The sequence below is a fragment of the Saimiri boliviensis genome, chromosome 17 (assembly GCF_048565385.1).
Source record: "Saimiri boliviensis isolate mSaiBol1 chromosome 17, mSaiBol1.pri, whole genome shotgun sequence".
Lineage (NCBI taxonomy): Eukaryota > Metazoa > Chordata > Mammalia > Primates > Cebidae > Saimiri > Saimiri boliviensis.
The window spans coordinates 2,506,010-2,533,170 of record NC_133465.1 but is presented as its reverse complement, the minus strand read 5'-3'; the positions used below and the strand labels follow the sequence as shown (position 1 = coordinate 2,533,170).

At 41.7% G+C, this 27,161-nt stretch overlaps 1 protein-coding gene across 1 annotated transcript in view; it reads left to right on the top strand.

Moving 5' to 3' along the window:
* AATF (apoptosis antagonizing transcription factor) overlaps positions 1-27,161 on the top strand; it is a 115,454-nt gene that overhangs the window by 35,759 nt on the left and 52,534 nt on the right. Inside the window, exons 5-8 of the mRNA XM_003929069.3 lie at positions 7,348-7,462; positions 9,529-9,730; positions 10,253-10,417; positions 11,722-11,805. Of these exons, the coding sequence (XP_003929118.1) occupies positions 7,348-7,462; positions 9,529-9,730; positions 10,253-10,417; positions 11,722-11,805 (566 nt within the window). The remainder of the gene's footprint in view (positions 1-7,347; positions 7,463-9,528; positions 9,731-10,252; positions 10,418-11,721; positions 11,806-27,161) is intronic.

The following is a 27,161-nucleotide window of genomic DNA, read 5'->3' as shown; positions in this document are numbered from 1 at the left end:
AAATACAGGGCTCCTAACCCCCAGTAAAGTACTATTTACATTTATTCTCTACTGAAAATTATTCCTAAAGCTGGAAGCCAGATGCTTAGGATGAATCTTGGTAATATGATGAGGCATATGTCCTTCTTAATCTCCTCTTATGGGAAAGACCTTTGGAAATGGACCATGTAGGGTAAAATAAACATATATATTCTTGACAGTATCCATTTGTTTTGTGGCCATATGCCAAGAGGGAGAGGGATGAAAGTATATGGATCTTTGCTGCTTTTCTTAACTTTTAACTCTTGTAATAATTGGGAGAAAAATTAGAGGTGAGTTAGAAACTATTGATTCATTCTATTTATTATTCATAGGGTTGAACAACTAGAATTCAGCCCTGTATGAAAAATAGAGAGGGTTTTTAGAAAAAAGTGGGTTTATTTGTTTATTTTGGTTGGGAAGAATTCACTGTTGGATTTGAGTCTCCAGGAAAGAGTCTTTCCTTACTCTTGTCAGCTCTGGTTTGGAGGAGGCCTGCCACCTGCAGCAAAGGATTGTCCCATTGTCTCAGGTTTTACATGCCAACTAGAAGGAATTGCAGCACTAATAGTTCAAAGAAATAAGAATTGTGTTCTGTTGTCTAAATCTCTCTATAGGAAGTTGTCTGCATATTGGGCCGCTGGTGACATTTGCTTTGATAAACTTTTTTTTTTTTTTTTTTTTTTTTGGTGGTTAGAAGCACAGAATTGCAGATTTCATCTCTGGTAGGTCTCTTGACACTTTGATGCATGGTAGTGCTATCCCTGAATGGAGCCTAAATACTTCAGGGCTACTTTCTGACTGGGTGAAGGGGTGTATAAAATGAGAACATATGAGAGAGTATTAACAGAAAGGCACACTTTGATTTACTGATACTGGCTCTCTGCTTTCTTGTTGGATTGATATGCTGCCTAATATATCTGCAATGGATTTTTTAAAAACTAACTTGAACGAAATAAAAAGGCTCGTGTAGCTACTTGAAAGTGGCCCTTAAAAGTTGTAGTCTTTCATTGAATGTTTTCATAATTCTTGGGTATGCTACATGTTAGAGTCAGATTCTGACTTGCATGTTGGAGACAAGCAGCTATAAATAATATAGACAGCCTTGCAGCTTGTTCGCTGGGTAGTTCTTGATTTTATTTTTTAGATCATGGACACGTGGTACTTACAGGAATTAAGTGCCAGATACTTTGCCCTTCTTGTTCTTTTAATTTTTTTATTTTTCTTTTCTTTCTTTCTTTTTTTTTCTTTTTCTTTTCTTTTTTTTTTTTTTTTTTTTTTTTTTTGAGACAGGGTCTTGCTCTGTTGCCCAGACTTGAGTGCAGTGGCATGATCATGGGTCACTGCAGCCTCAAACTGCTGGGCTCAAGTGATCCTCCCACCTCAGCCTCCCAAGTACCTGGGACTACAGGCCTGTGCCACCATGTCTGGCTGATTTTTTTTTTTGGCCAACCCCGGTCTCACTTCTCACTGTGTTATATAGGTGAGTCTCAAACTCCTGGGCCAAAATGAACCTCCCCTTTGGCCTCCCAAAGTGTTGGGTTTACAGGTGTGAGCCATGGTAACCAGCCTAAATTTTTCTTTTCTTTTTTTTCTTTTTTTTTTTTTTTTGAGACGGAGTTTCACTCTTGTTGCCCAGGCTGGAGTGCAATGGCGCGATCTCGGCTCACCGCAACCTCCGCCTCCTGGGTTCAGGCAATTCTCCTGCCTCAGCCTCCTGAGTAGCTGGGATTACAGGCACGTGCCACCATGCCCAGCTAATTTTTTTTGTATTTTTAGTAGAGACGGGGTTTCACCATGTTGACCAGGATGGTCTCGATCTCTCGACCTCGTGATCCACCCGCCTCAGCCTCCCAAAGTGCTGGGATGACAGGCTTGAGCCACCGCACCCGGCTAAATTTTTCATTGTGGTACAAAACATATAACAAAATTTACCATCCTTACCATTTTTAAGTGTACAGTTTAGTAGTGTTAAATATATTCACATTGTTGTACAACCAATCTCCAGAACTTCTTCATCTTGCAAAACTGAAACTCAACCCATTAAACAACCCCCCATTTTCCTCTTTCTCCAACCCCTGGTAACCACCATTCTGCTTTTCTCTGTGATTTTGACTGCTATAGGTACTTCATATATTGGAAATAGTATTTGCCTCTTTTTTTTCTGGTTTTTGTTTGTTTATTTGTTTGTTTGAGATGAAGTTTCGCTCTTGTTGCCCAGGCTGGAGTGTTGTGGCATAATCTCGGCTCACCACAACCTCTGCGTCCTGGGTTCAAGCGATTCTCCTGCCTCAGCTTCCCAAGTAGCTGGGAGTACAGGCACGCGCCACCACACCTGGCTAATTTTGTATTTTTAGTAGAGTTGGTGTTTCTCCATGTTGGTCAGGCTGGTCTCGAACTCCTGACCTCAGGTGATGTGTCCGCCTTAGCCTCCCAAAGTGCTGGGATTACAGGCATGAGCCACTGCACCTGGCCTGTATTTGTCTTTTTCTAGCTGGCTTATTGTACTTACCATAATGTCCCCAAGGTTTATCCATGTTGCAGCATGTCAGAATTTTCTTCCTTTTTAAGTCTGAATAATATTTCATTGCTTTTTTTCCTGTTCTTTTTGAGTAGGCTCAGTTTGAAGGATTATAGTTGACTCTTTTCTATACAAAGATGAACTGGGATGATGGGATTATTTATTATACTCTGGTGTTGGGATTTTTTTAGGTGCTTTTTTTTTTTTTTAGATGGAGTCTCGCTCTGTCACCCAGGCTAGAGTGTAGTGGCATGATCTCAGCTCACTGCAACCTCTGCCTCCCAGGTTCAAGCAATTCTCCTGCCTCAGCCTCACGAGTAGCTGGGACTATGGGTGTGCGCCACCACACCCAGCTGATTTTTGTATTTTTAGTAGAGATGGGGTTTCACTGTGTTAGCCAGGATGGTCTCGATCTCCTGACCTTGTGATCTGCCCTCCTCAGCCTCCCAGAGTGCTGAAATGACAGATGTGAGCCACCACACCCAGCCCAGGTATTTTTTTTTATAATGGTGGTAAAATAGACATGATATAAAGTTTATCATTTTAAGTGGACAGTTCATTGTCATTAAGGACATTCATGTTGTTGTGCAACCATCACCACCATCTACCTCCAGAACTTTTTCATGATCCCAAACTGAAACTCCATATCCATTAAACAATAATTCTCCATTTCCCCTCTTCTTAGCTGCTGGTAAGTACTATTCAACTTTCTGTCTCTATGAGTTTAACTATTTTAGGTACCTCATGTAATTGGAATTACACAATGTTTTTCCTTTTTCAACTGGTTTATTTCACTTAGCCTAATAATTTCAAAGTTACATCTGGGATTTTTTTTTTTTTTTAGTATCTTTTTGTTATTTATTTATTGACACGGAGTTTTTTGCTCTTGTTGCCCAGGCTGGAGTGCAATGGTGCAATCTTGGTTCATCACAACCTCTGCCTCCCAGGCTCAAGTGATTCTCCTGCCTCAGCCTCCTGAGTAGCTGGGATCATAGATGTGCGCCACCACACCAGGCTAATTTTTTGTATTTTTAGTAGAGGCGGGGTTTCTCCATGGTGGTCAGGCTGGTCTCGAGCTCCCGATCTCAGGTGATCCGCCAGCCTTGGCCTACCAAAGTGCTGGGATTACAGGCGTGAACCACCACGCCTGGCCTAGTGTTTGTTTTTTAAATTTTAAACAATTTTATTGTTAGAAACAGGGTCTTGTTCAATCACCCAAGCTGAAGTACAGTGTGGCTTGATCACAGCTTACTACAGCCTCGACCTCCCAGGATCAAGGGATCCTCCCACCTCAGCCTCCCAAATAGCTGGGACTACTGGTGTGTACTGCCATGCCTGGCTAATTTTTGTGGTTTTTTTTTTTGTAGAGACAGGGTCTCCCTACATTGTCTGGACTGGTCTTGAACTTCTGGTCTCACGCAGTTTGCCCACCTCAGCCTCCCAGAGTGCTGTGATTACAGGCGTAAGCCACCACATCAGGCCTTAGGTTTTTTTGTTTTTGTTTTTATGTTTTTTGACATGGAGTCTCACTCTGTCATCCAGGTTGGAGTGCAGTGAGTGGCACAATCTCAGCTCAATACAACCTCCATCTCCTGGTTCCAGTGATTCTTCTGCCTCAGCCTCCCGAGTAGCTGAGACTACAGGCATACACCACCACACCTGGCTGATTTTTTTTGTATTTTTAGTAGAGACAGGGTTTCACCATGTTGGCCAGGCTGGTCTTGAACTCCTGACCTCAAGTGATTTGCCCGCCTCGGCCTCACAAAGTGCTGGGATTACAGGTGTGAGCCACTGAGCCCAGCCTGGTTTTTGCTTAAGATAGAGAGCAACTGGTTGAGGATCTTGGTTTGGAACAAAGGCATTTTGGATTTTTTAGGTGATAGTTCTGTATTACAAATTATCTCAAGTGGTATGATATGCATATTATAAAGGATTACAGAATTTAGAAATGATGTGATCAAAGATCTTATTTTAAACAAGGAAGTTATATTTATATGGTTTTATATGCAGATTATTTGAAGGAATACAAAGTAGTTATTGGACCATTGAGTTCCTTCTGACTAGTCTCAGATCGCTTTCTCAGGTAGGTTGGTTCTCAGGCCTGATGTTGAAATAGAACGCTGTAGTATTAAATACATGGATAACTTGTCTAACTCATGCATTAGTGTCCTACTGATGTAAAAGGTTGGGATATAAACTAGTGAGAAGGCTGCTCATGCTGCACAGGGTAGAAACAGAAGCAGAAAAGAAAGAACATACAAATCATTTAACTTAAGTTTGTGTGGGCTACAGTTTGTGTGGAATGTAAAATAAAATCCAACGTTGGGTTTGTTGAATGGAAGTAGAGATGCTTATGATACCAAAGTTACGTAAGCGAAAGAGGGAAAGAGTGGTAGAAGCATGGCCAGAGATAAATGGGCAATTATTAGTGACGGTAGGAACGGAAAACATAGAATTCAGCAAGCAATTACACATCTAGAATAAGAGCACCCAAATGCAAGGGATCCATGAAAACACATTAAACAATGCGCAGAGGTTCAGGCAGAGAGAGGTATCAGGTAGAAAAAGGTTCTGTTTCTGACATACTGTGCTGAAGGAGTGATGGAAAAACCCCGTGAAGGTTTTCCAGTAGTTGCTGGAAATGGGAGAGTTTGATTACAGGAGAGGTGTCTGAGTGCTTTCGGAATATAAATGGTGACTCTCAGTGTCTAGTTAGCACCTTTAGTGGAGTTATTCTGATAGAGAAGGTAAGAACTCTGTTGTCAGAGGATGAGCTTTGTTTTTTTGGTGGGGCGGGTTTGGAGACAGGGTCTCAGTCTGTTGTCCAAGCTGGAGTGCAGTGGCATCATCATAGTCCACTGTAACTTCCAACTCCTGGGCTCAAGCAATCCTCCCATCTCAGCCTCCCAAGTAGTTGGGACGACAGCACACACCACTATACGCGGCTAGTTTAAAAAAAAAAAAAAATTTGTAGAGCTGGGGTCTTACTGGGTAAGCCAGGCTGGAGTCAAACGTCTGTGCCCAAGCAATTATCCCATCCTGGCCTCCCAAAGTTTGTTTGTTTGTTTGTTTGTTTGTTTTTGAGATGGAGTCTCGCTCTGTTGCCCAGGCTGTAGTGCAGTGGCATGATCTCAGCTCACTGCAACCTCCACCTCCCAGGTTCAAGTGATTCTTCTGCTTCAGCCTCCCAAGTAGCTGGGATGATGGGCGCATGCCACCATATCCGGCTAATCTTTGTGCTTTTAGTAGAGATAGGGTTTTGCCATGTTGGCCAGGCTGGTTCGATCTCCTGAACTCAGGTGATCCTCCCACCTCTGCTTCCCAAAGTGCTGGGATTACAGGCATGAGCCACTGCGCCCAGCTTCCAAAGTTCCGAGATGACAGGCACGAGCATTGCCCCTGGTTGAGGGTGAGGTCTGTTCTGTATGTGTGGTGTTTTTTTGGAGACAGGGTCTCACCTTCACTCTGTTGCCCCGGCTGGAGTCCATGGCGTGATCACTTCTCACTGCAGCCTCAACCTTCTGGGGTCAAGCAACCCTCCCACCTCAGGGTCCGGTCCCTCTAATAAGTAGCTGGAACTACAGGTACGCACCACCATGCCTGGCTAAATTTTTTGATTTTCTTGTTGCTCTTGTTAGAGCTGGGGTCTCACTATGTTGCCAAGGCTGGTGTTGAAACTCCTGGACTCAAGCGGCCCTCCTGGAAGACCAGGTTTTTTGTTGTTTGTTTGTTTTTCAGACAGAGTCTTGCTCTGCCACCCAGGCCAGAGAGCAGTGGTGCAATCTCCGCTCACTGAAACCTCTACCTCCCAGGTTCAAGCAATTCTCCAGCCTCAGCCCCACTAGTAGCTGGAATTACAGGCACCCGCCACCATGCCCAGCTAAATTTTTTGTATTTTTTTTTTTTTTTTTTTTTTTTAAGTGGAAATGGGGTTTCACCATGGTGGCTAGGCTGGTCTCAAACTCCTGACCTTGTGATCCACCCGCCTCGGCTTCCCAAAGTGTTAGGATTATAGGTGTGAGCCACTGCACCCAGCTGACGAGTTTTTATTCTCCAAGTTTTTACCCATAGACTATATACATAATCTTGACCAGCTATATTACAGATACATCTTATTGGCTACAAGGAGAACCAGGTAAGAATATATTCTCAATGCCCACATTTTTAATAGACAATTCAGTACTGCAAATGGAACGTCATTAGCTTGGGTGTTCATATGTGAACAGGAACTTTCCATAGCGATATGTGTTGAGAGATGGAGTGAAGGATGTGGCAGCTCGAACCAGAGGCAAATGAGATCTCCTGGGGGCAGGGTGGAAGGTGGTGGTGAGGGGGATTCCTAGACAAAGTCCCGCTCTTTAGGAGAAGAGAAGGAAGTGCCCAAGGAGCTGATTGGGAGAAGGAAGTCAGTGGGTCCAGGAGGTCAGTGGGTAACCTGTAGGAAGTACCTAAGAAACACCACCAGCAGAACAAATGAATGGTTATAATGACCGACAGGGGAGGAGTTTGTCAAACTTAACCCATTTAGGAGCCAACAATGCATTGGACTCTTACTATTTACAGACACTTTTGTAAGCACCTTACACACATGATCTTGCTTGTTCCTCAGAACAATCCTCCGAGGTAGGCATGTTGTTATTTCCATTTGGGAATCTGTATTTCACAGAGTATTTAGTTCCTGTGTGTGTCCTGTGCCTCCCCTTCACTCGCCACAGCCAGAACTCTCAGGGGTCATGAGTTATAGGCATCACCTACTTTGGAGAATTGTTGGTAATGAATTGTCCTATTCTCTGTCCTTTATTTCCCAGGTCACAAGGCACTTAAAGCATTGTTGAGGTCACTGGTCGATCTTCAGGAAGAGTTGCTTTTCCAGTACCCAGACACTAGCTATCTCGTAGATGGGAAAAAGGCCAATGCGGGAAGGTAAGAGAACAGAACCATGGAGTTGCTTATTTTCTTTTTGTTTGGATTAGTTTCCCATCATTTATGAAAGAGAAATTCAAGTTCTTTTCAGGCAGATATTAATGTTAGTAATATAGTCTCTTATGTTTAACTGGTGGTCAGAATGGCACATAGTTGGTGATTAGATTTTAGATTGTATTTAGTTGTACCTGATATGCTTTGTGGTCTTAGAAAAAAGGCTTGGCCTCTCTTTAGATCTATTGGAATTAGAAGATAAAAAACTTTCCTTTTTAGAGATGAGGTCTTACGCTGTCATCCAGGCTGGAGTGCAGTGGCGTGATCAGAGCTCACTGTAGCCTCGAACTCCTGGGATCAAGCAGTCCTCCTGCCTCAGCTTCCTATGTAGCTGGGACTGCAGGCATTTGCCACCATGCCTGGCTGTGGTTTTTTTTTTTTTTTTTTTGTAGAGACAGATCTTTCTGTGTTTCCCCACCTCGTCTTAAACTGCTGGGCTCGAGCCATGCTTCTACCTCAGCCTCCCAAAGTGCTGAGATTATAAGCATAGGCCACTTCACCTGGCCAAAAGCACATTTTAAATATTAATGCGTAATTAATGTTTATGAAGCATTCTGTGCCCATATCATAGATTCGAATCACTGGTCATAGCCAGCTATCTCCTTTGAATAAAAGCCATTATTTTGAAAGATGGAAAAATGTCAGAAAACAACAGCAAAATAATCATTTTTCCCCCTGAAATTGTTACATTTAATGATTTTTCCCCCTTTGTTTACACCTGCTATAGATACCTGCTTGCTTTTTTTTCCTTGGGCTTGTCTTTTATTTTTTGTCTACTGAACTAGATAGGAGGGCAAAAAGGAAGCTCACATTTATTGAGCACCTATTATATGTTGGGGTTAGTAATCCAGTGAGTACAACTGGCAGGTGGTTGGAGGTTGTATTACACCGTCATGGCAGTTGCATATATGGCATTGCAGGTTAGTTTAGCACGAATTCTGTTGCCTACCACTTTGAGTTTCTTCACATTCAGCTTCTATTCTATTTGGTTCAACTAATATTATTTATCTTTCCTAAACAGTTGCTTACAGAGAGACACCTTTCCCTTATTGATCTGGGGATTGAGGTCCTAGAAATATGATTATATGCTTCATTTTTAAAGATTGTTCTGTAATAGTACAGTCCTGGTTTATACACATTTCTAATAATTCTTTTAAAACCTCATTTATTTTGATGGTTTGCTTATCTTTTAAAAAATATTTTGAAACTAGTTCTTTTTATATTTATTTTAAAAGTTACGTGAGGCTGGGCATGGTGGCTCATGCCTGTAATCCCAACACTTTGGGAGGCCCAGGCGGGTGGATCACTGGAGGCCAGGAGTTCGAGACCAGCTTGGCCACCATGGTGAAACTCATCTTTACTAAAAATACAAAAAAAATTAGTTGGGCATGATTGCGCACAGATGTAATCCCAGCTACCCATGAGGCTAAGGCATGAGAATTGCTTGAACCCAAGAGATGGAGGTCGCCACTGCACTCCAGCCTGGGTGACAGAGACTGTCTCAAAAAAAAAGTTACTCTAGCCGGGCGCGGTGGCTCAAGCCTGTAATCCCAGCACTTTGGGAGGCCGAGGCGGGTGGATCACGAGGTCGAGAGATCGAGACCATCCTGGTCAACGTGGTGAAACCCCGTCTCTACTAAAAATACAAAAAAATTAGCTGGGCATGGTGGTGCGTGCCTGTAGTCCCAGCTACTCAGGAGGCTGAGGCAGGAGAATTGCCTGAACCCAGGAGGTGGAGGTTGCGGTGAGCCGAGATCGTGCCATTGCACTCCAGCCTGGGTAACAAGAGCGACACTCTGTCTCAAAAAAAAAAAAAAAAAGTTACTCTAGTCTTTGATTGATCTTACGAACATTCTTCTCAACAGCAAAAGCTATCCTTATATCTTTGGTGTTATTTTAAATGGAGACGGAACAGGAGGCCTAAATATTCTGTCTCCTTTATGTGAGCCTAGTTTTTTAAATTTAAGTAATGTTTGTTTACATTGGCCGTAGTATTCTTACTGGTTTTCTAGTGAGGAAATTTCTAGTGAAGATGATGAGCTGGTAGAAGAGAAGAAGCAGCAACGAAAAAGGGTCCCTGCAAAGAGGAAGCTGGAGATGGATGACTATCCCCGCTTCATGGCAAAGCGCTTTGCTGACTTTACAGTCTTCAGGAACCGCACACTTCAGAAATGGCACGATAAAACCAAGCTGGCTTCTGGAAAACTGGGGAAGGCAAGTGTGTGTATGCATGCATGTATGTGCAAGCTAGGTTGTGGCAACCTGAAGCAGTTTTAAAAAATTGGAGCCACAGCTCATTTACATGGATGTTGTCATGTTGTAATGGTAACCATTCATTTCTATAGCAAAATCTGCTGAACTTCTGGCATTGGGGTTTATACGATTCAGACTTGGGATTTTAACTTTAGTAGAAAGAATGTTTTATCCTTAAAATTGAGGCTTTATAAGTGTTCAAGTGCTGAAAATACAAAATACTTTAAAGGAGTGAATTTCAAAGCAATAATTATTAAAGTATCAGAAGTTAATCTCTGTGCATAGAAAAGTGATATAACCTGCTTAAGACTAACTTTTTTTTTTAAAGAACAATTGTAGCCACTCACAAACTCAGTCCTTTACAGAAAGTCTCTCCTGAAAAGACGATTGTCTTTCTGGTGACACAGAAAGATAGAGAAACCAATGTAGCTGCCTTCAGCACTGATTTTCTGCATTATCTGACACTGCTTAATGTTGTTGCAGGGTTTTGGTGCCTTTGAACGCTCAATCTTGACTCAGATCGATCATATTCTGATGGACAAAGAGAGATTACTTCGAAGGACACAGACCAAGCGCTCAGTCTATCGAGTGCTTGGCAAACCTGAACCAGCAGCTCAGCCTGTCCCAGAGAGTTTTCCAGGAGAACCGGTAATAACTGTGATGCAGAGTGATTCCGGGGAATAGTTTCTAGGAGGCTAATTAGCTGACAAACTTGTAGCTGTTACCTGTTTGTATAAGAGGTTAGTGAGAGAAAGGAAAGCAAGGCTACTTTGCTTTATTGTCGAGAGAAATTTGAGTGTATGTTAAAGGAGAAAGTTTTTGAAAATGGTGCTTCTATTAACTCCTGTGTGTGTCAGTGTCTCTTAATTTTGAGTTTGATGCAGGAGTCTGGTAGTGGAAGCAGTCATAATCCAATTTTCAAAATCCAATTTTAAAGCTACTTCTGTAGAAATGTCAATATGGAAACAAGTGTGTACTTTAGGCTCAATCTTTGCCGTTTAGGTACTTTAGAACGGGTCCCAATGTGGAATAGTCAAATTCTTTTGTTTAAAGGAAACATTTAATTCTTTTTAATTATAGAAGAAATATATACCTAATGCTTTTTTAGTTTATAACAACTTAAAATGAAAAGTAAAATTCTCTACTCTGAAAATTTCACTCCTCAGGTTTTACCAGTATTAATAGTTGTAACAAGTTTTTGGTTTTTTCTATTTGTGTAACTATATAATAAATATATATATATATGTAAATATGGTTGCCTTTTTTAACCAAATGAGATAGACATTTGTGTGTGTACAAATATGCAAAATACTACAAGCGTATTTAAAGTCTTGCAACTTCCAAAATCTGACGTATCCTAGATACTCTTTCCATTTGTTACCTAGGGATCTACCTCATTTTCCTAATGACTGCAGGGTATTCCGTTTATGGATATGCACTATCATTTATTCAACAAGGGTTGAATTATGTTGTCTCCAGTTTTAGAAACAGTGCTACAGGAAAGATTCCTGTACATTTATTGTGTGTTCGTATAAACATGTAGGTAGATTTGTTGAAGTGGAAGTCTTAAAGAAAAGACACTGAATTCTGATAGATGTTGCCAAATTGCCTCCAAAAAGGCTGCATTAATTTCCAGTCCCTCCAGCTGTGTTCTTTAGTACTAAGTGTTGCCATTCTTAGAGGTGAAAATGGTATCTGCTCATTCTAATTTACACATACTTAATTAGAATGAGAGTAAGCATGTTTTCATATGATTATTTATAGTTCTTTTTCTGTGAACTGCCTGTTAATGTTTTTGCCTGTTTTTATATTGGACTGTTTCATTTTTTAATTTTAAGAACTTTCTGTATCTTAAAGAAAACAGTGCTTTGACTATTCTACATATTATTTATAGTAGCTACGTTAGATAACCTTACCGGGATTCAGTCTTTTCTTACTCCTTGTTAATGTAGGAGATCCTTCCTCAAGCCCCTGCCAATGCTCATCTGAAGGACTTGGATGAAGAAATCTTTGATGATGATGACTTTTACCACCAGGTGAGACTTACACACCTCTCATTACAAAAGGTTTTAGCATTTTAAAGCAGCTTATAAAATTGTCTGAACAGAAACGTCACTTATTTTGGAAGGATGGAGTCAGACAGTGATTAGCACTCCCACATTCAAAATTGAGTGTCATTGTGGATTTGTTGCTTTTCTTCTATTTTATGTTTTCACTTTGAAATGAAAACAGCTATAGTTACTTTGTTAGTTGTTGCTTGAGTGTAAATTATCTGTAGAGCAGTTTTAGGTTTTTCTTTGAGTCAAGTGGCTTCTTCTTTCTGAGCCATTCTTGAGGATGGAGGATCTGTGAGGTGCTTGGTTTCTTGTCCCATTGCTATTAGAATGGGATGTGGAACTGGAGGGCTGGGATCCCAGAGTTCTTGAGTTGCGCTACTGATTCTATTACTGTTAAATCTGTTCTTAATATCTTTTTGTGCCTGTTGAAGTCAGTTAAGTATGTACTGAGAATGTCTGCAACTGTTGATCATAATAAGAGTATAGGGCATTGAAGACAGAACTGGTAGAAGTTGAAATATAGTCCAGTTCTCAATATGTTTTCACAGACTCCCTCACTTCTTTCCCTGACATTACTCTCTGCTGGCATGCTGTTCTTTTTAATGATGCCTGCCGGAGACTGTTAAGATAGACTAAACATTCGGGCTGTTCTAAAGAACTGAAATAACTTCCTGTATTCCTGAGTCTCTTGATAACTGATACTTCTTAATAGAGAGTGTGTTAAGCTTGCTGTACCCTTTCTAGCTTAGTGGAGAATCAAGGACTCTGTTCAGCAGTGATATGCCAGTTATTGTTCAGCCGTTGTTTATCAAGATAATTTTTTTCTCTGTCAAATTTTTGACGTGCTAACTTTTGCCGAGTAATTTGCGACTGCTTGTTGAGGGTTTAGCCATGACTGCTGTACTGTGTATATGAATATGAAGAAAGGGACTTCTCAGGAAAATTACATGTAAAGTCAATATAGAACAAGTGATTCTATATTGGGGATACCTCTGGTTTTGCCCTAAAAAGAGAAAGATTGACTTTCTATTAATTTTTTAATTCATTCTGTAATGTTTGATAAAATTATTGCCATAAGTAAGTCTTAAAAGTAATGATGAAAGGGTATAGGAAAAAGGATTGGTGTGGCTGCCGCTGTTCCCTGTCAGAAGTCCTGATTCTTTTTCCCACTTCTCTTATTACATTCATTTGTCAGAAGAGTAAGGAACTCTATTTTGTTCTGGAGCGTCTAAGGAAGTACCTGATATGGGATATTAATGCTGTATAATTGTGTGAGATCACGGGAGACAATCAAAAATGTTCCAGTCCTCATTAATTGAAGTGTATATTGTTCGATGGAAAGTGCGTCGTAAATTAAATAGGCTTAATAAAATAAACTGAAATTACGGGGGAGAAGTTGCCTCTATTGGCAATCCTTACTCTGAAAGATTTTTTTTTTTTTTTTTTTTTTTTTTGCCTGGAGGTCCGTTTAAAAAGAAGTAGCATTACTTGATTGGCCCTTCATCCCAATTAATAATTTTAACTTCGATAAATTCTGATTTCAGAGTTATGACTAGTCACATCTTAGCTTTTCCCCTTGCCGGTTAATTGGGGTGCTGGGGTTAATCTAAATTAAAACTTAAACTAATAGAGGTCAGCAAGGCAGCTGGAACACCTGAGTGAAACAAATGGGGCTGCCAGGCACAACTTTATCTTGGCTGTTTCCCAAGAGGGAAGTGGCAGCAAATTGGAGTTGTTTCAGCCTTCCGTAAAGGTGAATGATGGGTGACACTTGTTAATGTACAGCATCTCCGGAAGCATTCCAGATTGCTTTGCTGCTACACCAACTGCTGCAATCCATGCAGAGTCAGTAGGAACTGGACCAGTTGCCAACATCTGGCAGCACAGCAAGGAATGGGTGCAAGTCTTGAAACCCTGCAGATTCTAAATATGGTGCTTAGAACTGTGCAGGCTTTAATCACTTACCACTCTTTGGCAGCAGGCTACGACAGCTTATCCTAGCCTCGTACATCACATTCCGACATCTGCTGAGCTGCAAGGCAGCTGCACATTCATTTTCTTTTCTTGCCTTTTCTCTTTGCTTCCCGTTCCCCTTCTTCTTCCCACCCCCTCTACCCTTCAGTTTTCCTCCCCCCTCCCCGATATGCTTCTTGGGAGAGATGATCTATAAAGATTACCGCTTCATTGTGTGCAAGTAATTGTGGTGATGCCAGGCCCTTGACAGACACAAGGTAGCACCTGTTCTGCTGACCTGGTTAATTTCTTCTGTTGAGTGGGATTTGCCAGAGATTGGAGCTGAAGCCAGTTCAGTGATAAGGCTGAAGAAAATGGCTGTGTGTTTTCTGCCACCTCCCAATTAAACTGGCTTCATAAAGTGCTTTCCTTTATTTGTTAGAGTAGCAGGCCTGAGCTAAGTGTTGCATTCAGAAGTGGTTCAATATATTACAATGGGCCTGTGAGTTTTCATTTGTGTGTGTGTGTGTGTGTGTGTGTGTGTGTGTGTGTGTGTGTGTTTAACGTGGTCATATGGAAGAGCTGGGTGGTGAATATAATACATTTCAGTTTTTTTAAAACCATACTTGAAGCCAGACTCTTTGGGTTCATGTTTTGTAAAGAAGAGATTATAGCCACATTGAATTTTAATGTTCCATTGTAAGGGTTTAAAGGCTTACTTGGTTAATTCAGGTGTCTTGAAGCTGTGTAAATGCCCTAACTACTGAGAATGATGTGTGGGGTCAGAACACTCCCGCTCTACACACACATACTCATTCACAGTTTTATTCTTTGTTTCTTAATGGGCTTTAAGTTACTATAACTTTTAAAATATATTTGTATTTTTTTTTTTTTTTTGAGAGAGAGAGAGAGAGAGATGGAGGGCGAGAGAGAGAGAGACGGAGGGGGAGCGAGAGAGAGAGAGAGAGAGAGAGAGAGAGACGGAGGGGGAGCGCAAGAGCGAGAGCGAGAGCGAGAGAGAGAGAGCATATTTGTATTATTAAACAGTGGTGTGTTTGTGTATGAGTTTTGTGTGTTTTTTAATATGGTCATGATGGGTTTCACATATATGAAAACTTGCATATATATATGCATATGTATGTATGTGGGCCATCGAAGATAGTATCTGATATCATAAATAATCTTATTTTTAGAGCTGAAGAGAACCTTAGAAGCAACTGAGACCCTGCGAAGTAACTTTCTAATATCATAGAGTAGAAGGCAACACTGGTAGTTAATCTCAGGATTTCTTAGACCAAGTCTTGTTCTTTCCATACTTTTATTTATTAAATATTTCATTATTGAGCCATAAAGAGATTTCACTGTAGTATTACGGTTTTCAGTTTGTGAATAAGTAAGCTTTATTTTCATAGAACGAGAAAAAGTATTTTGTGTTAGAAAACAGTTTTTTTCCTTAGAAGGCAAATGATTTATTGAACTTCTATCACTTAACAATTCTAATGAAAAAATTAGCTTTATAGTTTTGTTACCAGTTTGGAAACTGGAATTGCCGAAAGGGTGAAGTATAGCCAGTGGTGAAGGTTTTACGAGAGGAACTGTTTCCCTGCTGCAGAAAAGCATTGCAGGATCTTACTTCCAAACGGAATTACTTTACATTTGGCCTATTTCTTGTCAAAGCTCATTCCTAAAGGCAGTCTCACAAAACATGAAGGTTGTAAATGACCATGAAGGATGAGCCATTCAGAAACGTTTTCAGTATCTGTTTGTTATTGTCATGATCCTATCTGCTACTTTATAACATTAAGTTCTCTTCAGATGTGTTGTCTGTGTCACCATTTAAGGCTTTTGTTTTGTTTTATTTTAAAACCATCAGATGATCTTTTTAAAAAATCAGGGAAGGACCAGGATTTGCTAAACACTAGTGGCGTGCCAGTCCCTGGACTACGTAGATAGGTACTTGGCATGTGTCTTGATTTAATCCTCACAAGATCCTCGTATTGTGATATAACTGCACTTAGCAATAAGCTATATAAAGTGACTGGTTTTATTCTTTTCATATCCCAGATCACAAACTAGTTTCTTGTCACTTCGTGAGATATTTTGTTCTGAAAGGACTAATTGAGTCTAGATGTCAACAGATCAATACCTGGATTTCCAAGGGTTCATTAGGATTTTATATGTTGCTTCTAGCTCTGTTTAGTTTTGATCTGGTTTGTCCTGTCACTTTGAATCTAGCCAGGAGTGTCTAAGGAAAGGCATAATACGTTTTGCTCTTTTGATGACCACTTTGATGGGTTAAATTTCTTCTTTCATTTGCCATCAGGACATGTCTATAACTGACATTGCCACATGCTGAACTTTTGTATCTAAGACATTGGATAATGCCATAAACAAGTAATTACTAATTCAGTGAAAATTATTAAAAGCCGATAATGTTGAGAAATAGAGAAGAGGCAGGCTTTCTGACAAGGTGGTTTACTTTAATTTAATTGGTGAGTGGTTAATATGGACGGGTGATGTGGTGGAATTGTATGCATTTAGATCTCAGTGTGAATAAGAGATGTCTCAAGCTACCCTTATGTTAATGGTAATAGATATTTTTTATATAGTTCTTGTTTTTATGTATTTATTTTGTTTGTTTTTGAGGCAGGATCTCACTCTGATGCCCAGGCTAGAGTACAGTGGTGTGATCTCAGCTCACTGCAGCCTCAACCTCCTGGGCTCAAGCGGTCCTCCCACCTCAGCCTCCCAAGCAGCTAGAACTATACAGAGGCACCACCACACCCAGCTAATGTTTGTATTTTTTGTAGAGACGGGATTTTACCACGTTGCCCAGGCTGATCTTGAACTCCTGGGCTCAAGCAAATCCCAAAGTGCTAGGCTTACAGCTATGAGCCACGGCGCCCAGTCTGGCAGGATGATATTCTTACTATTGGCATGTATTTTTCCAGTGGTTCAATTGATAGTTAATAACATGTTTTATAGTCTGATTTGAACCTGCCTCTATGAATGAGTTGTTGGATCATATATGCCTTCTGTTCAGGGCAGTATTTTGTTTTTAGTTTTACTTTAAAATATTGCTGTTATTTGAGATCTGGATAATGTTTCTTAAAAGTTTGGTGAAACTTATTACACATAGATTTATGATTATTTTAGAGGGGACATATGTATGAAGTACATAAATTTTAAAATTGGCCAGCCATTGTGGCTCACACCCATAATCCCAGCACTTTGGGAGGCCGAGGCAGGCAGATCACTTGAGCCCAGGAGTTTGAGACCAGCATGGGCAACATGGTGAAACCCTATCTCTACAAAAGCAAAAAGAAATTAGCCGGATGTGATGGCACATGCCTGTAGTTTCAGCTACTTGAAGGCTGAGGTGGGAGAATTATCTGAGACCAGGAGGTTGAAGCTGCAGTGAGCCAAGATCATACCACTACACTCTAGCCTGGGCTACAGAGTGAGACCCTGTCTAATAAATGCATACCTACATGAAAATTTAAAATTGAAATTATGATTGAAGATATAGCATGGAATTAGGTTTCTTGGGGCACAGTAATGGTGTTTTTTAAAAAACTCAAAGAAAATACCTACTGGGGGCCAATTAAATTCCAGTTTTAATAACTGCAGGATCATTTTATATACCATGTATAAGAATTTTATTGGAACTACGTGGTAGTTTCTGCTTCTTTAAGACATTTTCCACCAACAGTGCTGCCATTGTATGTATATCGGTGTTTAGACCCAGGTATGGCATCAATATCAGCATTTGGTTGCTAGCTCGGGCTCACTATTGTGGAAGCTGCACAGAACAGGAAGCAAAAGCCAAGCCACATTTTAAATGCAAAGTCTAGAAATTTCATCAAACAGGAGTGTCAAGGTAAGGTGCACACAACTGGCCCTCATTTCTTTCGGCTTTCTTGCTTTAAAAAACATCAGAGCATGACTTTAGTACTACTACTTTGTTTAAACAAAGGTAAAGCCAGCCGGGCGCGGTGGCTCAAGCCTGTAATCCCAGCACTTTGGGAGGCTGAGGCGGGTGGATCACGAGGTCGAGAGATCGAGACCATCCTGGTCAACATGGTGAAACCCCGTCTCTACTAAAAGTGCAAAAAATTAGCTGGGCATGGTGGCACGTGCCTGTAATCCCAGCTACTCAGGAGGCTGAGGCAGGAGAATTGCCTGAGCCCAGGAGGCGGAGGTTGCGGTGAGCCGAGATCGCGCCATTGCACTCCAGCCTGGGTAACAAGAGCGAAACTCCGTCTCAAAAAAAAAAAAAAAAAAAAAAAAAAAAAGGTAAAGCCTCAGAACGAAGCCTAAAACAGTACATTTTACAGGGCTAGCAAGGAACGAGGTAATAATTGGCTTAGAAATACTGAAGAAACTTTTTCAAACAGAAGTGATACCTGGAGAGTTTGCTAGGCAAATATGTGGCCAGAATTACACTTTTTGTACTAATAAGCCCAGTGTCAGCTGATCCGAGTATGAATTAAACACAGGATCCCAGCAGTATTTTAGTGGCCTCAAGTATAGAATTTGGCATTCCTCAAGAAATGGAGACATTACCTCTCCACTAAAGTAGGCATGAGGTCTTGGTATTAATGTGTTGCTCCTTTAAAAGTAACGTATAGGAAAAAAAAAATGATTTAGCAAAGAAAGGGGAAGTTTATAGGCATCTTCAAAAATGTGTATGTATTGTGAGAAAATCTTCACAATCTATACATCTGACAAACGACTGATAACCAGATGCTACAACAAACTCAAACAAATCAGTAAGAAAAAAACCAAACAATCCTATCAAAAAGTAGGCTAAGGACATGAATAGACAGTTCTCAAAAGAAGATATCCAAATGACCAACAAACATGTGAAAAAATGCTCAACATCACTAATGATCAGGGAAATGCAAATGAAAACCACAGTGTGATACCACCTTACTCCTGCAAGAATGGCCGTAATCAAAAGTCAAAAAACAGTCGACGCTAGCATGGTTGTGGTGAACAGGGAACACTTCCACACTGCTGGGGAGAACAGTGTGGAGATTCCTTAAAGAACTGAAAGTAGAACTACCATTTGATTCAGCAATGTCACTACTGGATATCTACCCACAGAAAAAAAAGTCATGACTTGAAAAAGATACTTGCACGCTCATATTTATAGCAGCACAATTCATAATTGCAAAATTGGGGAGCCAACCAAATGCCTGTCAGTCAACTAATGGATAAAGAAACTGTGGTGTATGTATATGATGGAATACTATACAGTCATAAAAAGGAATGAATTAACAGCACTTGCAGTGCTCTAGATGAGATTAGAGACTATTACTCTAACTGAAGCAACTCAGGAATGGGAGACTAAACATCATATGTTCCCACTGATGTATGGGAGCTAAGCTATGAGCACACAAAGGCACAAGAATGGTGCGGTGGGCTTTGGGGACTCACAGGGAAGAATGGGAGAGGGGCAAGGGATAGAAGACCGCAGATACAGTGCAGTGCACACTGCTCGGGTGATGAGTGCCTCAGAATCTCACAGATCACCGCTAAAGAACTTAGTCACGTAGCTAAACACCACCTGTATCCCAATAACTTACAATTTGGATAGCATCTTTGGAGACCATCGAGTCCAAACTCTCTTTTTGCAAGTGAGGAAACTGGAGCCCGAAGGAAGTATGTGCCTGTTGTAAGATTACCCGCTTAGTGAGTTGGAACACTTGAGACCTGTGTTCATGCTCCCAGTCTGGTTTTCTTTCTGGCACATTATAGTCCCTTCTGATTGGACAAGTTTCAAAATTCTTTGAGCATTTAATTTTCAAATCTCTATCTGTTTAGGAAATTTGAGATCTACTGTATCTTTTAGCACTCTGACAATTCACAGGTATCACTTTTATACAGTTGTAAGCTTTATTCAGTTAACATTTATTAGTCTGAGCATAGTGGCTCACATCTATAGTCCCGGTACTTTAGGAGGCCAAGGCAGGAGGATAGCCTGCGTCCAGGAGTTCAAGACCAGCCTGGACAGTATAGTGAGACCCTGTTTCTACCAACAACAACAACAGCAGCAACAAAAGGACACCTTTATTATGCCAGATGCTAGGTTTATAAAGGCTGGTAAAACCAAATCCCCTGCCCAAAGAATTTGTGTTACCTAACAAGAGTGAAGATCTCTCTAATTCTCTGTAGTCACAAAATTAAGAACGTGACTTTGATCAAAATTAAGGTGGAGAAAACAAATGTTGAAAAGAACAATCAGGTATTTGATATAAAAGTGCACATGTGGTTCTCTAGCGTTCTCACAAACATGCCTCAAACATTCATTAGCTTACTGGTTTACCCCTCAACATAAGCATGATGTAATTCTACAGTAATTTCTCTATAACGTGTAAAGGGCCTTCTGAGGCGCTGTTTGACATAAACATTGGATGATACAGATTCCGTATTTTCCAAGAATGTAATCATTGTTGGAAGTCAGATTGAGATGCCGGTGTCCACTGATACTTACTTCAGGGTAGAAGAGCCTTCAGATTGATGATAGGTAGAAGAGGGTTCATTTTGCTATTGTCTGCCTTTGTGGATGTTTGAAAATTTCTATAATAAAAAGTTAAAGATGAAAAAAGTCATATTTCTTTTTTCCTTCCATTCGTTCAACAATTATTTGAGTATCTCTGTGTATTTATTGAGTAACTACTGTCCTAGGCTTTGCTGTCTAATGTAGTAACCACATGTGACTGTAGATTTAAATTTTGGTTAATTTAAAAAGAGTAAGATAAATGGTTCAACTCCTCAGTCACACCAGTTATATTTCAAGTGCTAAGCAACCACATGTGCTAGTTGCTGTTTTATTGGACAGTGCAAATGTAGAACATTTCCATTACCACAGAAAGCTCTCTCGGAACTCTGTTACAGGCTGGAAGAAAACAAAGTTCCTGCCCTCATGAGCATTCATTCTAGCTTAGAGGCATGGTCAAACAGGGAACTGCATCGTGACAAAGGCAGTAGAGAACGATGAAACGGGGTATGGTGAAAGCGAGCCCTAGGATAGGGAAGTGATGGTTACTGTTTTCACTTAGGGTGTTTAGGAGGTAAAGATACTTGAGCAGAGACCTGAGGAAGTGACAAACAGCTGTGCAGGTGTCTGGGGAAGAGCATTAGGGACAAAGGGGATGATGCCAAGTGCACAGACTCTGAGGCGAAACCGAGGCTAGCACGTTCCAGGAAAATCAGGGAGTCCAAAGTCACTGGGGAACGGTGGGGGAGAAGGCAAGAACGGATGGTAGGAGGGGAAATCAGAGGAGATGGGAGGCCAGGTGCTGTGAGACCTCGTAGGCCACTGGAGCGCTTGGCTGTGGCTGAGATGGGAAACGACCAAAGGGTTTTGAATATAGAAGAGTAGTGTGATTGGACTCATATTTTAAAAGGATCGCTGATGGCTAAGAGTAGACACAAGAGAATACAGGCCAGGGTGGTAGACAGGGGACCAGTTAAAAGACTCCAGTGATAATGCAGGCAAGAAATGGCAATGGCTTAAACTAGAGTGGTTTTGGAAGGAGAAGTGGTTGGATTCTGGATTTATGTTGGAGGTTGAGCTGACACAGGATTTGCTGGTGGATTGTATGTGGTACATGAAAGAGAGTAGTCGAGAATGACTGTTAAGGTTTTGGTCTGAGCAGTTGGAGGTATTAAGTTGCTGTTTGCAGAGACGGAAAAAAACAGAGAAGCTAGTTTGGAAGAGAAATCAGGAGCTCAGTTTTGGTTATATTGCTGCCTCCTCCCAACCCCTGTGGACCCCTGTTGGCTTTATTTTGGTTACAGATTAGTTATATTGTTTATGATACTTCTGCCACATTCGTGTGGAGTTGTTGAGCAGATATGTATATATATATGTATGTATTTGGGGTTCATGGGAAGGTCTAGGCTGAAGGTATAAATTTGTGAGCCATCAGCATATAGATTGTAATTAATACCATGAGACTGAATGAGATTACCTAGAAAATGAAGGTAGAGAGAAAAAGAGAAGAGATTTAAAGCCCAAGTCCTGGGACATTCAAACATTTGTAGACTGCGGAGATGGGAAGGAGCAACCAGTGAGGCAGGAGAGAATAAAGAAGAGGGATTTTCCAGGTTGCGTGTAAAGAAAGTGTTTCAAGGAGGGGATCGCTTGAGCCCAGAAGTTTGAAGCTGCAGTGAACTGTGATCACACTACTACACTCAAGCTTGATGGAATGAAACTCTGTCTCTTACCAACCCCCTCCCCCACAAAAAAAAGGTGAATTCAGTATCATCCTGATACCCAAACCAGACTAAAACATCACAAAGGAAATATAGGCCAGGTGCAGTGGCTCATGCCTGTAATCCCAGTACTTTGAGAGGCCAAGGCAGGAGGATTGCTTGAGCCCAGGAGTTTGAGACCAGTCTAGGCAACGTAGGGAGACCCTGTCTCTATAAAAAGCAAAAAATCTAGCTGGGCATGGTGGTTCTTACCTGTAGTCCCCGCTTGTGGGAGACTGAGGTAGGAGGATCTGCTTGAGATTGGGAGGTTGAGGCTGCAGTGAATTGTGATTGTGCCACTGTAAGCAGGTGTGGGCAACAGAGCATGACCCTGTTGAAAGAAAAGGAGAGAGAGAGAGAGAGAGAGAGAAAGAGAGAGAGGGAGGGAGGGAGGGAGGGAGGGAAGGAGGAAAAGAAAAGAGGAGAGAGAAAGAGAGGGGGAGTTGGGAGGTTGAGGCTGCAGTGAATTGTGATAAAGAGAAAGAAAAAGAAAGGAAGAAGGGAAGGGAGGGAGAGAAAAAGAAAGAAAAAGATAAAGAAGAGAGGGAGGGAGGGAGGAAGCGATGTTGAGGATCTAGTGAATTGTGATTGTGCAAGGAAGGGAGGGAGAGGGGAGGTAGGGAGGGAAGAAAGGAAAGGAGGAAGAGGAGAAAAAAAGGGAAGGAAGGAGGGAGGGAAGGAAATGAGGGAGGGAGGGAAGGAGGGAGGGAGGGAGGGAAGGAAGGAGGAAAAGAGGAGAGAGGGGGTTGGGAGATTGAGGCTGCTGTGAATTGTGATAGAAAAAGACGAAGGAAGGAAGGGAAAGGAGACAGAGAAAGAAAAAGGAAAGGAAAAGAAGAGAGGGAGGGAGGGAAGCAAGGGAAGGGAGAGAAGGGAGGGAGGGAAATAAATTATAAACCAATATGTAAATGTCAGCAAAATACTAGAGGGAGGGATGGAGGGAGGGAGGGAGGGAAGGAAGGAAAGAATTGCAGACCCATATGTAAAAGTCAGCAAAATACTAGCAAACAACCCTGCACCAAGGATTATACACGCTGATAAAGAGCATCTGTGAGGTCCGGGCGTGGTGGCTCAAGCCTGTAATCCCAGCACTTTGGGAGGCCAAGGCAGGCGGATCATGAGGTCAAGAGATCAAGACCATCCTGGCCAACATAGTGAAACCTCCTCTCTACTAAAAATACAAAAATAAAATTAGCTGGGCGTGGTGGCGCACGCCTGTAGTCCCAGCTACTCAGGAGGCTGAGGCAGGAGAATTGCTTGAACCCAGGAGGCAGAGGTTGCAGTGAGCCGAGATCATGCCACTGCACTCCAGCCTGGTGCCTGGCAACAAAGTGAGACACTGTCTCAAAAAAAAAAAAAAAGAGAGAGTATCTATGAAAACCACAAATTACATCATACTCAGTGACCAGAGACCAAATGCTTCTCCTAAGAATAGTGGCAAGGATATCTGCTCTTGCCACTTACTCAGCATTATAGTAGAGGTTCTAGCCAGGGCAGTTAGATAAGAAAAAGAGCTAAAAGGCATCCAAATTGGAAAAGATGAAGTAAAACTATCTTTTATTTGCAGATGGTATGATCCTATGTATAAAAAGTACCGGCTGGGCGCAATGGCTCACACCTGTCATCCTAACACTTTGCAAGCCAAGGCGGGTGGATCAGCTTGAGGCCGGGAGTCAAGACCAGGTTGGCCAATATAGTGAAACCCTGTCTTTACTAAAAATAGAAAAATTAGCCAGGCGTGTTGGCGCACACCTGTAATCCCAGCTACTTGCGAGGCTGAGGCAGGAGAATTGCTCGAACCTGGGAGGTGGAGGTTGCAGGGAGCCAAGAGAGCATCACTGCACACCAGCCTGGGCAACAGAGCGAGACACCGTCCCAAAAAAAAGTGCTAAAGAAGCCGCCAAAAAATTACTAGAGCTAATTAATAAATGAATTCAGCCAAGTTGCAGGATACAAAGGGAATGCACAAAAATCAGTTGTGTTTCTATACACTAGCAATAAATGACCTGAAAAGGAAATTAGAAGAATCATTATTCTTAACAGTAGCATCTGAAAGAATAAAATATCTAGGAATAAACTTAACCAAGAGGGTGAAAGATTTAACATATGGAAAATTATAAATATCGCTGAAAGAAATTAAAGACCTAGATAAATGGAAAGCTATCCCATGTCCATGGATTAGAAGACTTAGCATTGTGAAGATGATGGTGCTCCCCACGTTGATCTAAAGCTTCAAAACAATCCCTATCAAAATTCCTGTTGCCTTTTTTCTCTTTTTACAGAAATTACCAAACTGATTCTAAAATTTGTATGGAAATGGAAGGACCCCAAATAGCCAAAACAATCTCGGGCGGTGGGGGGGGCGGGTACAAAGTTGGAGACTCATACTTTCCAGTTTCAAAGCTTACCACAAACCTCCAGTAATCAAGACATTGTGGTACTGGCATAAGGCTAGGCATATAGATCAGTGGAATACATTCATAGTTAATTGATTTTCACCAGGAGTACCAAGACGATTCAGTGGGCAAAATAACAGGTTTTTTGTTTCTTTTTTTGTTTGTTGATTTGTTTTTTAACAAATGGTGTTGAAGCAACTGGATATCCATATGCAAAAGAATGAAGGAGGAGCCTTCCCTCACACCTACATAGAAGTTAACTTAACAGTGGATCACAGACCCAAACATAAGAGCTAAAACTATTAAACATTAAAAAAAAAAAAAAAAAAAAAAAAAAAACAGGAGTAAATCTTCATGCTGCAGGTAGGTCAAGTAAGATGATGAGGGCTGAGAGAAAGAATTGATCTTGGTTTTAGCCAGTGGAAGCCATTGGTGACCTTGACAAGAACTTTTTTTTTTTTTTTTTTTTCTTGAGAGGAGTCTCACTCTGTCCCCAGGGCTGGAGTGCATTGGGGCTCACTGAAACCTGCGTCCCAGGCTCAAATGATCCTCCCTAGTAGCTGGAACTACAGGCATATGCCACCACACCTGGCTGATTTTTGTGTTTTTAGTAGAGATGGTATTTTGCCATGTTGCCCAGGCTGGTCTCAATCTCCTGACCTCAGTGATCTGACTGCCTCCGCCTCCCAAAGTGCTGGGATTACAGGTGTGAGACACTGCATCTAGCTGACAAGAACTCTTTTAGTAGAGTGGTGGAGAGGGTTCAAGAGAGAATGGAAGGAGGGCAGGCATGATGGCTCATGTGTGTAATCTCAGCACTCACTTGAGATCAGGAGTTGGAGACTATCCTGGCCAACATGGCGAAACCCTGTTTCTACTAAAAATACAAAAAATTATCCAGGTGGGGTGGCACGCGCCTGTAGTCCCAGCTACTTGGGCGGCTGAGGCAGGAGAATCACTTGAACCCAAGAGGTAGAGGTTGCAGGGAGCCGAGATCACACCACTGCGCTCCAGCCTGGGCAACAAAAGTGCAACTCCATCTGAAAAACAAAAGAATGAGAGGGAATATGTATTTCGCTACAGAAATTTTGTATTTGACTTTCGGGTGCTGCCCCAGACTCTGCTGACACATTTCTGACATATGCAGTGTGTTACCTTTCTAAAATACGAAACATTCTGAATTCCAAAATACACCTATCCTTAAGGGATTGTACAACAAACGGATAGCTTGCAAGGGGGTTCAGGGAGTATATCAGGGGTGATTATCCTGATGGAATCTGGAATCTCATTCACCTGAGTAAGGAGGGAAGTGAGCCCAGGAGGAGAGGAAGAGGGATGCTGAAAAGGTAGCAGGATTGATGGTTTATGGATTCTGGTGAGGCTGAAGAATTATAGGCATCTGAATGCTAGAGGGAGAATGCTGGAAATACAGGGAGAGATTAGTTTCAGCTGGGCTTTTGGTTCTTAAGGGACATAATTACAGAATACAAGTTAGTACTGCCCTTTCACTTTCTTGTGAGTTCTTCTCTAGTTCAGAATGACTTCCTTTTTATTCTTTAAACACAGACGGCACATCATATAGTAAAAGAAACCTTGCTAAATAAGGAATGCTAAAAAATAGTAGCTGAGCTGGTATCCAGGAGGATCTATAAGCCTTCTTCCTACCTTTATTGTAAATGGAGGGGGAGGTACCCACCCAAGACATCCATCTAGTGACCAATGGGCAGAATTTTTGAAGTGGAAACTCTTGGAAAATCTAAACAATAGCACCTTCCATACATTGTTACTTTTAGTATTGACTAGAAGGTATAACTTGCTGGGGTATAGTGGTCCACTCCTGCAATTCCAGCACTTTGGGAGGTCAAGGTGGGAAGATTGTTTGAAGCCAGGAGCTTGAGACCAGCCCGGGCAACATAATGAGACCACATCTCTATAAAGAATAAACGGTAACAAAATTAACTAGGCATGGTGGCTTACACCTGTGGTCCCAGCTACTCAGGAGGCTGAGGTGGGAACTTGAGCACAGGAGTTCAGGTCTGTACAGTGAACTGTGATTGTGCTGCTGCACTCCAGCCTGAGTGACAGAGCAAGACCCTGTCTCTTAAAAAATACATAAAAATAAAAAATAAAATTAAAAGTTAAAAAAGATTTCCTTAAATTTAAAAAAAGAAAAAATGAGGCCGGGCGCGGCGGCTCAAGCCTGTAATCCCAGCACTTTGGGAGGCCGAGGCGGGTGGATCACGAGGTCAAGAGATCGAGACCATCCTGGTCAACATGGTGAAACCCCGTCTCCACTAAAAATACAAAAAATTAGCTGGGCATGGTGGCACGTGCCTGTAATCCCAGCTACTCAGGAGGCTGAGGCAGGAGAATTGCCTGAACCCAGGAGGCAGAGGTTGCGGTGAGCCGAGATCGCGCCATTGCACTCCAGCGTGGGTAACAAGAGCAAAACTCCGTCTCAAAAAAAAAAAAAAGAAAAGAAAAGAAAAAATGGGGGCCAATGGCTGTTGCCTGTAATCCCAGCACTTTGGGAGGCCAAGGCAGGTGGATCAGCTGTTTGAGAACAGCCTGACCAACATGGTGAAACTATGTCACTACTAGAAGTACAAAATTAGCTGGCTGTAATGGTGCCTGCCTATAATTCCAGCTACTAGGGAGGCCGAGGCAGGAGAATCGCTTGAACCCAGGAGGCTGAGGTTGCAGTTGGCCTGAGATCACACC